The sequence below is a fragment of the Vidua chalybeata genome, chromosome 1 (assembly GCF_026979565.1).
Source record: "Vidua chalybeata isolate OUT-0048 chromosome 1, bVidCha1 merged haplotype, whole genome shotgun sequence".
Taxonomy (NCBI): domain Eukaryota; kingdom Metazoa; phylum Chordata; class Aves; order Passeriformes; family Viduidae; genus Vidua; species Vidua chalybeata.
In genome coordinates this window covers 62,263,111-62,275,985 of record NC_071530.1, presented here as the reverse complement: position 1 = coordinate 62,275,985, position 12,875 = coordinate 62,263,111, and the positions used below count along the sequence as shown (strand labels likewise).

At 40.9% G+C, this 12,875-nt stretch overlaps 1 protein-coding gene across 2 annotated transcripts in view; it reads right to left on the bottom strand.

Annotated features, from left to right (window-relative positions):
* MBOAT1 (membrane bound O-acyltransferase domain containing 1) overlaps positions 1 to 12,875 on the bottom strand; it is a 71,773-nt gene that overhangs the window by 36,572 nt on the left and 22,326 nt on the right. For both annotated transcript variants that reach the window (XM_053943918.1, XM_053943909.1), the window contains exons 2-4: positions 10,755 to 10,900; positions 10,154 to 10,231; positions 6,808 to 6,903 (exon numbers count right to left, since the gene is read on the bottom strand). In XM_053943918.1, the coding sequence (XP_053799893.1) occupies positions 6,808 to 6,903; positions 10,154 to 10,231; positions 10,755 to 10,900 (320 nt within the window). The remainder of the gene's footprint in view (positions 1 to 6,807; positions 6,904 to 10,153; positions 10,232 to 10,754; positions 10,901 to 12,875) is intronic.

The following is a 12,875-nucleotide window of genomic DNA, read 5'->3' as shown; positions in this document are numbered from 1 at the left end:
TTTCAACCTAACTGATTCTGTGATCTCTTTTCTACCCTGCTCAGGTAGGTGGAAAACGCTGTAGAGTGTAGAGTGCTGTAGAGTGGCAGTAGGATGACACACGCTAAATCTTGCACGAGATCAGTGTCAGGTATCAGGCAACATTTCACACAAAGGGTAAGCAATCTTTCAGGTGAACAAGGAGCATTCTCCTCCCTCCTCTCCTCCTGCCCACCATTCCCCACTGACTTGATCTCAGGGGGACCATGTCTTTGCTGCAGGAAAAGGCAGAGCACAACAAAATAACGACATTACTGGAACTCTCCCTTAAGGGTGGGGAGGGGGGAGGGAAGTATCATAAATTCCTAAACATGTGAGTTTTGATTATTAAAACTTTGAATTACCAGAGTATTGAATTACCATTTCTATTCAGCCTTTCAGGCAAGCTGTAACTTTAAACAGCAATAAAACATTGAGTAAGTTAATATATTAAATCAGCACCATATCACATACAGTCAACCGTTTCCAACATGATACTATTTTAACCCTTAGACTCTACTGGAAAAAGTCAATAGTGCTAAAAATAAGAAGGGAAGTTAACAAAACTATAAACCTCCCAACCCCTCTTCTTACTCCCAAATTTTGCAATGCACAGGTTTTTGGAGGGGAGCAATTAGGTTGGATTCAAAAAGAAAATCTACCTACTACAGATGAAGCACAAAGACTTATTCCTAGGAAGGAAGCATTTGAAGTAAAACACATTTAGAAGCCTAAACAACTTGCAATCCATCACATTTGAACACCTACCGACTGCTTTGCAGCCACATGCTGAGTGGTGATTCCACGCCCTCTTCATCTGTCCTATTAAGCACTACAGATACAAACTACCACAAAAACAGATAATCTGATTTATGTGTGGTGTGATTTCCCCTCCTTTCCCATGTTTTATATATTGGCTATGAGTTTAATCTTAGGTTGTAGCTGCGCAGTACCTCTTACACACAAGTCATAGTGGCCAACTTTTAATTTAAAAAAAAAATCAAGAAATTGACCCAAGGACAATTTTATTTTTCAAGGCATCTAACATAAGGTAAAGACAGCTTTGGGTTTTTGTTTACCTCACATTAGATGCCTTGAAAAATAACACAAGACTAAGATACAACCGTTTACAGAGAATGCTCAATTGAGGGGTTTACTCCCCTAAATAAACTCTTCCAAATGAAAACATATCAGTGACTATAATTTTTAAATACAGCTTGCCCCAATGCAATAAATTTGCCAGAAGCACAGGCCAGTGGAAGTAAAGATGCTTTGTTTGTAGACTGCTGTGGGGGTCCTCACCGCATCACAGGCTGGTTTCTGCACTGAGTAAGTTTCAAGGCTTACGAGAGAAAGATGTTTTCCAAGCACAGTCTGTTTGACCTTAGGTAATCCCGTGGAGAAGTCTGGCACACGCTTGCTAGAAATAGTTTCCACTGACCTGATTTCACTAAGAGAGGAGGTGGAGTCCAAAGGCTCATAGCAGACAAGACTCCAAAACAGAGAACATGTATTTCAGGGTTACCTCTGCAGTGCTGAAGCCATGACAAGAAGTTCACACAGTCACACCCTGCTGTGACAGTAACCATTGCTGACAAGGGGATAGCCAAGCTGGTAGTGACCTTGTACTTTTGCTTTCAACAGTAAAAGGAAGAAGTACTGAAGTACATCAGAGGAAAAACACTTCCCTAAACACACTTGCCACCTCCAAAGCAACTTACAGTTTCCTTCATGTGATGTGTTGCCTTTTTGTGTGTGTGTGTTTGTGAAGTATTTCTTAAGCCTTCATGATAGAAGCATTTCATTTAAAAGAGTGTTTACTTCTGGAGAAGTGTCCAGGGATGTACTAGATGTGAGGAGCTCTCTAGTAGTGATAGACTGCTTGAAATCTGCCTAGTTCCCACACAGCAGTTCTTGCAGGGCTCCTGTGAATCCAATGATAAGTGATCTCAGGGCTGTTTCCAGTGGACAAGCACCCAGCTGAGCAGCAAAGCAGCAAGCAGGCATGGAAAACAGACTGACCACCCCCCCACCCCCTTACTCACCCTGCACCTGCACTGCAGTGCACTGCTGCACTGCCTCTGGGGACCAGCTGCACACCAGGATTACCCAGCACTGCAGGAACAGACACTGCAGCATTATACTGCATGTCATACATTTAGAAGACAAAAAAATAAAAATAACCAACTGAACTTGCAGGACCAGACAACGTTTCTGCTCTGTGTTTTCACATGGTAACATCTATCCTTGCTTTCATTAGCAAATGTATTTCCTTTGTGAAAAACAGCCGCTGTACTTTTATTCCTTCCTTTTGTGGTTGAAACTAGAAGCCACTGAGAGAGGAAAAAAAAAGCAACAAAGACCTAACCACCCAGCAAAAATTTACTGCCTGAAGTGATACTTGTTACTGAAGCATCTGCTTATATATATGGCTTTTTGAGAAGGTTCTCTCAACAGTCATCTCTTTCTAGGTGGTTTGCTGAGAATGCTGCTTCTGCTGCTCTGCATTTGGGATAGTGCAAACACAAAGGTGGTGCCTGGAGAGTGATGTCCACCAAAGCATTTGTGCCAGAGCTACAGGTTTTACAGACGTGGGGTGGAAAACTGCTCAAGTCTCCCAGATACTTCAGCTATGGTCTCTCTAAGACCAACAGAAGATTGAACACTGTGTATGGTGACCTTCACGAAACTGAGTTTCTCTTCCGTAAGGAATGGCAGCAAGAATTATAGAATCATTAAGACTAGAAAAGACCTCTAGGATCATTTAGTCCAACTGTTAACCCAGCACTGCCATCTTCACCACTAAACAATGTTCCTAAGTGCCATAACTGCATCTTTTTTGAACACTTCCAGGGATGGTGACTCCACCACTTCCCTGAGCAGCCTGTTCCAATGCTTGGAAACACTTTCCATGAAGAAACTCTTCCTAAAATCCAATCTAAATCTCTCCTGGTATAACCTAGTATAACCTGAGGCCATTTCCTCTTGTCCTGTCACTTGTTATATAGGAGAAGTGACTTACCCCAGCCTTGCTACAACCGCCTTTCAAGCAGCTGTAAAGAGTGATAAGGTCCCTCCTGTTCTCCAGGCTACAGAACCCCAGATCTCTCAGCCACTACTCATATATGAAAGAAACTCCCGTATACAGGATCATTCTCTGACATTTCACTGAATAACCTGGAATATTAGGAAATTTTGCTCAGACACTGCAAGAATACAAAGAGGAAATTAAAAAGCTCTATGGCCCTAATCAAGCAAAAGATTGAAACAGACACAAATTCCATACCTTCTGAATTTTATCTGGATGATCATGTCCATCTTGCATTTGGTCATGAAGCTTGCTAGACTGAAACCCTATCTACTACTACTTTCCAAAAATCAGTATCAAGATTTCTTATTACAAACTAGTTTTCCCTAAAGCTATCATATTGCTATACTCAATCTGACCCTGTGATACAAAGGGAAAAAACAAAACTGTATGATATTATTACTGTTTTTATGAAGTTGTATAGGCAGGCAACTTACCAGCATAATCCTCTTAGCATAAAGAAGAAGAAATAAGAGAGAGAAAGAGTTAGGATTTAGTTTTTCCAGGTACAATGTACAAATGTCATGGCAAACCAAGCAAAATAAAACATGCATGTTTCTCTCAAAGATTGATTTGAATTAAGGGAGAAGCACAGGATTCAGTCACTCTACAATTAGCATTCAAAAACAAATAGGATTTTTGAGGAAGTAGTAAAAAGAAAATTCCTAAATTATATCATCACTTATTTGAGATAATATAACTGAAAGAAATTTGATAAAATATATACACATTTTTTAAAAATAATTAAAATTTAGGTGCAGCAAGCTGGAAATTGTTTTCCTTAAAACCTGGCAGTAGTTAAAAAAAAGCCACGAGTTTTTCCTTAAGTACTATGCAATACATGAAAAATTCTTAAATCAAGAAATAGCTGCAAGCAGCCTGAATACAGTTTTGACAATGGGACTCAGTGACCAAACCTCCCCTTTTCAGGTGTTAAGAATTAACTAGTCACCAGCAGGTAAGAAGTCCCTTATTTCTTATTTTGTAACCTGGAAGTGATATGCCACAGGTTGATCTTTCATTTTCCAGTTTGCTTAAGATATGACTCAAAAATTACCTTCTCCATCTCTACCTGCATTTTACAAGTTTCTGTTCTCAAAATGGGAGGGCTCCAAACAAATAGCATGACCAACTATTAGTAAAAACACCCCAAAAATGTATTTGCAAGTACACTTCAAGAGGGTTATGCATGCAAGTTGTTAATTGCACAAGGCAGATCAAGAGAGCAAATGACAGATGCTGGCTTTCAGCACTGCCACTGGGAAACACTCAATGGCTCATCATTTCAGGGAATTGACACTGGAAACTGATGGCAATAGAACTGGTTATGTGCCTATTTGATATGGATTAAAACTGCCTCCTTGCAACCGAATATCACCAGACTTAGGGGATACTGAAACCTCAAACACAAGTCAGCAGCTGATAGGTTTTTTGTTGCATCTTAAAGATTCCTCCAAATACAGTGTCTGGCCTTCTCAACATGTATCCCCAGCCACATTCACCCAAAACGGTGGGAGGCCCAAGGGAGATGGGTACAGCTCCATGGTTCAGTCTGACGCATTACAGAAACCCTGAGGGAGAACTTTAATGCCATCCTCTCAGCCAGACCCTGTCTTAATGATTCCCTATTACCACATGCAACAGATGAGGAACAATTAAATATGGGAGAACAAGCAAGAGGAGGTTCCGTTGCTGCTCATACATAGTAAAACTTTGTCCAGGGAGTATATTTTGGCTCTCTGGGTCATTACATCTGTTCAGGTATGTGCAAAAAGCTTCAATGGGCACATATTTACAGCTGAAGAAAACAGGTTTTGAGACAGATTTATGAGGATGATCTGGGTTTCAACACTTTGGATTGCAAGTTTTTATTGATATCACTACAGTATTTTTATTTATTCTTAGCTTTTAAAATATACCTGAAGGTGCAATTCATACCTGTAGTACATTTTCCACTTGTTTACTACTTGGTAGTTTTATTTTTGACTGAAGTTTAGGAATTGGTGTGTATCTTGAAGCATCAAGTCAAAATCAAATAACAGAGTAAGTTCAAGCATTTTTTTTCACTACCATTATTATCCTCAAGCTCATAATTAAATAAGAGTAGTTACTTTTCCATCAAGGGAGCAGAGAGCACTACCTAATCCATAACAAACAGCCCCCATTCGTCTTCTTTTACCCCCAGTCTCAGCTGGATCTTTATTGAATGTATTCAGAGAGAGAGAGAGAGAGTTAATATGTGCATTTCTGAACACAGTATTCAGAAAAGCATGATCTCTCTCATTTCTCTCTCTGTCTCTGTCTCTTACACACACTGAGCTATAGCATTCCAATCCCATTTATAGCCTTCTTGGTATGACATGCTCTTTGAGGACATGCTTTTGTGTATTAAAAGAACTGCAGAAAAAATTACAGAACTAAATATCTTTAAACATATAAATTCCCATTACTGCAGCATCCTTAAAAAAAAAAAAAAAAAACTCAGGAGTTTGAGAGAAACTTCCCCTCCACCACCTGAAGTTTAATTAAATCCTGAAACCCACCACCTCAAAGAGAGAGACACGGGCACAAAGACAGCAAAGAGCTTCATTCTCCTACTCTGTGCCTGTAAGATGAAAGAGACTTGGAAGAGTTGTGTAAAACTTACTGTGTGAGTTTACAGAAATTTTTCATGGTATGTTACTAATTACTGTGCTTTCAGACATTCAATTGAACAAGTGGAATACAGATTAGCACACTGGTTTTAAATCACACAAAAGCATACCTTCCTCTCACAAACAAAGCACATAGGGTTAGCTGTCTCTATCTCGGCAAAGCATCCTCCACTGCTTCTCTGAGTGAAATCAGAGACTACAGCATGTATGAAAACCATTTCACACATATCCCAGCATACAAAAAGTTGTGCTATTTAAGCAGCAGTCACAAGCTGACCCCATCAGAGAACCAGTGCTGACAACCCGAGCTGATCTCTTGTCTCTCTGCCTGGGTTACTCACCCAGCTCCACCAGCAACTCACCCCTGCCCAAGTCCTGCCCTCACACCCTGGAGAGACTGGGCTGGGAAACACCTTCCCAGCTGGGGCTTCAAGATAAATCACAATGGAGGAAAAAAGACACAGAGCTGACAGCTGTGCCTAGGAAGCTGGAGGGAGAGCAGCCCACCCCACCTCTCAGGGCAGACCATCAGGGAGCAGAGCATCAGCCACTTAAGTCACTCCTAGAGCTCCAGGGAGAGACTGCCCAACTTATCCTCCCAGGCTGCTCCGCAGGGAAACCTGGCTAGCTAACTAAGCTCTACCTTCTCAACTACACAGCCTATAGAAGGAAAACAGTAGAAACAACGAATCAGTACAAAAGTCATACAGTGCTTCTTCCTTTTTTAAAAAACAAAACCAAAACCCAAACCCAAAAAAAAAAAAAACCCAAAAAAAAACCAAAACAAAACAAAACAAAAAAAAAAAAAAAAAAAAAAAAAAACAAACAAACAAACAAAAAAAAAAAAAAAAAAACACAAAAAAACCACCCAAACACAAAATAAAATGAACCCCAACAAAACCCCAAAGATCACAACAAAAGCCTCAGAAAAAGCTTAAGGGAAACAAAATTTCAGGTACTCCACAGATAAAATAAAAATTATTCTTACAACTTACTAACATCAATTAATACTGATTGACACAGGAACCAGTTTGCAGACTCACTCACCCGGAAAAATCTGTAGTGAGAATACCATAATGAAATATGTATATTCGGCTTATGTGGCACAGTGTGAGGTATCCCATAGCTACAACAAAGGAGTACCTAAAAACATAACACACAGAACACATAGTTATCAACATAAGTACCAACAAGAACTAGAATCACTCAAATTGGGTTGGGCTTGTTTCGATTTTTTCAAATCAGATTGTTAAAAAGTCTGGAGCTATGCTAAAAGACCTGGAAGAAATTCTCAAAGGGGGCTGATGATTTTGTGTACTCAGCTGAAACCTTACAGAGGTGTCTCCTCATTCTGGAGATAGGGAAAAATAGAAGAAGAAATAGGATCAGTTCAAGTTGCAAAATTGAATTTTCAAAGCTCCCATCTTCACATATTATTTTAAAATTTCTGTCCAACTTAAGTATTTGAAACCAGATGATAGATACTGTATGCCATTCACTGAAGTTATCCACTGCATTTTTGTCTGTAAATGTTCTTTATTTGCAACTCTTCTTCAGATCTAGCAAAGACTAAAATATTTCAAGCTTAAGGTATTCTCTCTCTCATGATTTTATATAAAGGCAGATGATGGCACATAGCCCAGTCTTTTCAGCTCTCCATACTGAAGCACACCATCTTCCAGAAAAATCATAGAATCGGATAGATTGGAAAGGACCTAGAAGATCACTTCAGAAGCATTCCTTAGGAAGGATGTGACAAATTCACTCTGCATTTCAAGATGATAGCACACTTCTGTTGGGCAGGGCAGGAGCATGATTCTACCTTAACAGCTGAACAGTCTGAAGACTGACAATATTGCAGTGTCTGCATGGGCAGATGCAGCCTTTCATACAAGTAACTTCTCCCTGTATTTACATGAGCAAGGAAGATGATACTGGGGAGGAAAGAAGTGGATGGATGTTTGGAGACAGACTGACACATGAAGCAAATTACACTGTGCAATGGAGAACTAGGACACCAGAACGAAAGGCTGGCACCACGTGGACAGGCCAGGACCAGGTCTACTGGTGTCCTCCATAGCAGAGGTTATCCATATAGGAGAGAAGAGGCAAAGACCAACAGACTACAGAAGGAAATGGCACATCCTGCATGCCTGGTAGGGCTGAGCCTCGGGAGGCTGGTCAGCACACACTGCCAAGAAGGGTTCTCCACAGACCCATGAGAGCATCCACCACAGGGGAGAACTAAAGGTGAAATCAGACAAGAGGATCAGGCAGCAGACAACTGAAAAAGAGCCAGACCTTCATCAAATTATGGTTGGTTTTTAAATAAATGAGTTTTCCTCCCTGGGGGTTAATAAACTGCAGTGTGAGTGACAGTGATGGATCACAAGGCGACCCACAGCAAACAGCCGGATGAAAGGCAGACTGAAGGGACATGACAGATTCTTCAGGAGATTCAGAGTAGAACTTATCGCATTTTATCTGGGTCAGGCATCTAGTCCTGCCTCAGCAAGGTCCTTGGTTTCTCCTCTCATCAACGGAGAATGGAAAGCATCCATCCAAAGGCAAATCACCCAGTTCAGACATGTAACAGTGAGAGGCAGGATGAAGCATCTAAAATAAGCCCCCATGCTGAGGTGTAAAGCACTTAGATTGAAACAGGGGGCAAGCAGGGAGAGATACACTGAACTGCTCCTAATGCTGGATTAATTTGTCTATTTATAAGCCTTGAAGGCTAGCAGCTTCATCAGAGAGCAAAGTAGCAAAAAATAACCAGGGAAAAGAGTATGAAGGTTAAATTATGCAGTTTATTTAATTTGTTCTCTTCCACTGTGTTTTTTCTGGGGGAATAAAGAGCCAAGTCTTGAAGCACCACTCTGAGGGATCTGTTCCCCTCTATGAACAGGTGGAGACCTTAAAGTGGCCTTGTTCTAGCTTACTCTCAACTGGTTTGATTACATTGTTACTTTGCCAAAATTAATAATGTTGATGCACTTTGAGTCACACTGCTGTGGCTAGTAGAATATAATAGAAAAGTCCTAACCCAATCCTCCCTCAGAACTCCTGAGGTTTTTCAGCACATTGGATGGGCATTTCACATTGACTCAAATCAACACGTGACTGTCTTGCAGCAGTGGGTGACATTATACGAACTGGCTTGATTTGTATTTCAGTATAAAGCTATTTTGTTGTTAGCCACTGCAACTAATTGGCTAAAGAGGAAGAGTGAGGGGGTTTCCCGTTGAAGCTGTGTCCTTTTCCTTAACACCACCCCAAGTTGTCTGGGAAGATGTAAATAACTAGTGGATGATTCCTTTGTAGACTTGGTTCTTCTGATCTACAGCCACTAACTCCTGCATTTCCCTCAAGACATGCAGAACATGCAGAGACAACGACCAGGAAACCATACTACAGATTTTTAACACCTTTTTATTTTGGTCTCTGGATGGCATTTCTTTAACTAACATTGTCCAATTACCTTTCTTTTTTATGACATTATTAATTACCTCTAGATTTATGGGCTTTGCACACTGTGAGAGGGTGGAAAAAATACCTCGTTAATACCCCATCTTGCTGGTGCAAAATGCTAATAACTGCTCTAGACAGGATTGTTTTTTACAGTTCATATTTCTAAATAATATTAGCAAAATCATAAGTAGGGTTCCCATTTAGAGAGGGAAAAAAAGGAAGGTGAGAGAATTATCTGACCAGATTCTTAGACAGCCCTGGCCTTGAAGGCAAGTGAAGAAAGGGTTTCCATTACCCAGCCCAGATTTATGTGGATTCTGAGCATTCAGCAGCAGCTACAGACAGTCAGACAGTGCAGAGACAGAAAACACCTGTCACACACCCAAACCATAAGCTTCTACTTTAAGCAATAACAGTTCTGATATTTTCTACTTTTTCACAAAGCCCAGTACCAAAAGCAAGACCTCATTTTGTGGATCACTAAGCTAAGCTGCCTCAGTGACCTTATTTGAACAACCTAACTCGAGAATAAGTGGAAAATACCTAAAGGCCAAACAGTAAGGGGGAAAACACATTAAAAAGGATTATCAAATGCAATCTGGAAGAATACAAGACCAAGGAGAACATGACTTCATTATGTTTAAGAAATCAAAGGTTTGTCCATAAATTATTATGCCTGCAAATGTCAAATTTTGAGGCCGGCAATTTCATAGGAAAATGCAATACATCAACCCAAAAAAACACACAAATTGAGATTACAGCTGCTTCTGTAACTCCATGAACAAAGTTCCTGCAAGTAACTGGGAAAGAAAAGAAGGGAAGGAAAGAAGAGAAAGCGGTTCTAAAAACTCCTCACGATTCTCCCTGAAAGCAGAGGAGTTATCAGAGGGGCAGCTGCAGACTTGCAGCCGCATCAGCTCACCTGTGGATGTTGGGAATACTCGCCATATTCATAATGCCATAGCTCATCATCACCAGGACAAAAAGATGAATGGAATACCTTGAAGACAACAAAGTGAGTATTTAGATAATTTCTATTTTACCTGGAAGTGCTGGCAGTTCAGAGCAAGAGAATATTTTTCCATGCAACTGACATCAATGTGATGTCATATCAGGGTACCAGTAAACCTGGATTACCACAGGACATCTTTATAGCCTGACTATCCAACACAAGCTGATACTTATTAAAAATATATTATCCGTATGTTTAACTGAAAGAGTAGCCTGGCTCAAAGTGCACATTCAAGTTGGATACATCTTTTCCAGAAGAGGTATCTTCACAGCAGACTGTTGTGGCCTTAACTTCCAGAACAAACATCACAAATTCAATTAAATACTTCACTTAAAAATACTTTAATGAGTCATTCCACTTTGAGGGTTTGGAATGGTTATGTTGGTTAGGATATTTTTTTTAAGGTAGCATTAAGAGCCTTCAGATTAAAAAGATCTAATCCAAAAAAGCTGATATGAAGTTTAAAATTATTTTTACCCAAGGCTTGTCTAAATGGTGACTAAATACTCACCACCCAAAGCAGAAGACAGCAAAGTATATTCCAAAGAGGGTGGCAAATGCATGGCGAACAGCAGAGCTGGCATGACTGGGACTCAAGTAAATACGAAACCAAAATGCAGCCAAAAGTGCAAACAGTTGACAGGCTACAAAATTGATCTGTAAAAGACAAGAAAAACAAAAAAGGGTTTTGATTCTTGGAGGAGGAGGAGGGGGAGGATTCTCTCTGTTCTCAGAACAATTAAGAGCAGAGGTAAGAAAAGGGGGGAAATCGTGAGCTATGAATCTTTTGTTTCTCAGCATTCTCACTTGCAAACTAGTGTGGTAACTTTTCTTGGCCAGTGACAGAAGGGATTAAGCAGGCACACAGCCACCCAGAACCAGATGAGGAAGGTCAGGCTCCAGCTACTCCAGGGTGCTGGTGGGGCTCTGGTGGTTCTCTCTCATCGGAGGAAGGCTCTGCTCTGCTGCCAGCCTGGCCCAGGTGCAGGGCACATCATTCCCCTTCTCAGTCCTCTTGGCAAGAGGCAGGGGCCAGGAAGCAGTCTGGGGACTCTGAAATATTACCCAGTACCTGACTCTCCCCCATCCCAACACAAGGGCAAAATCAACAATCCTGATATGACACTGCTCACTAGCAGTGAGAACAGGGCAGCTGCCTTAGCTGAATTCCTCCACTCCATAGCATCTTCCACACAGACCTTCCAACTTCCCATTGTTTTGTGGTTTGAGTGCAAAGAAAACAACTTTGCTCTACCATCAAGCAGACATCTAAAGGAATGTGCTTCTCAAATGTTCTTTGGCTACTGCATGTGAAAATCAGTCTGGCCTTGACGCAAGGAGGTAGTGATGGAAGTGGGAGCACAAGACATGCAGAGGGCAAACAGTACAGGAATAGAGGCTACTCTTGTCAGACACAAGGACAAGCAAAAGCTTCAGTGTCCTCCAGAGAAAAACTGACATCACGCTGCCTTCTTCAAGTCACCTTCTCTTTGACAGCCTCAGCAAAAATCCCAGAAGTCAGAGGAAAAACAGATCAAAGTCAGAGGCAAAACAAAGCCAGAAGCTGTGTCTAACAGAGCAAATGCACCACTGGGATACAATATCCTTAAGTCCAGCCTGGACCCTGGACAGCTGGAGGAAAATTCATTTATTCAGACACAGTGTCACAGTCCTGTTTTGGGGGTTTGTTTGTTTGTTTGTTTGTTTTTGTTTGGGTTTGGTTTTTTTTCTTTTTAATCTTTTGGGTTTTTTTTATTAATTCACTCTGAGCTCTCCAGCAGCAAGTCATCCCAGACCAAGCAAAACTAAGCAGGCTGCAACATTTAAGCAATCACTTGGATTAGAGGATTATCCGAAGCTATCAGTCCAGGACAGGATAATACATCTCACTCGGAAATGCTCTGACATGCTGGCTGTCCAGGGCTGGTTGGATTCTGCCAGGCTTCTTGTCAAAAAACATTTACAATGTGTTTAACAAGATACTATAGCCCCAAAGTGCTTTTATTCTGGTGGACTACATCCAACATGGTGTTAGCTGTTCATGCAAATGCTTCCATTAAAGGTTTGTTGGCTTCATTGGTGCAGTTGCTTTATTTCAGTGATGCAGGCAGTCATGCAATAGAAAAATGCAATAATTTAAATATTTAGGCATGCTGAATTCTAGTTGTTTGGAGCAGAGACAATATCAATTTATTTCTTGCTCATGCAAGCAACCAGCATTTATAATAAATAGTATCACAGAATTATAACCAAAGCAAGCAATTCTCATTTTTAGTGCAAGATCTATAAAACAAAAAGAACAAAAGAAAGTAACTGCACTGGCCTCACAAAACCCTGATGCTGTAAGCCCTGAACTTGTCTGTTACCATAGAGTTACATTCAAATTCTAACACCTTGCTCCCACCCTTCCACAGACAGAGGTGCAGCAGAAACCACTGAAGCTCCTACAGGGCTGCTCTGATTGCATGCTTTCCAAGCAAGCTCCCAAGACTGATGAGTGCCAACTCATCAGTGCCAATTCAATGAACCTTAAACCCCCCTCATCCTGCTCCAACTCAGGGTCACACTGGTACATCCAGTGCAGCTCAACTCTGTGGCATGCAGAACTTCTCTGATCTGGTATGAAGAAGGA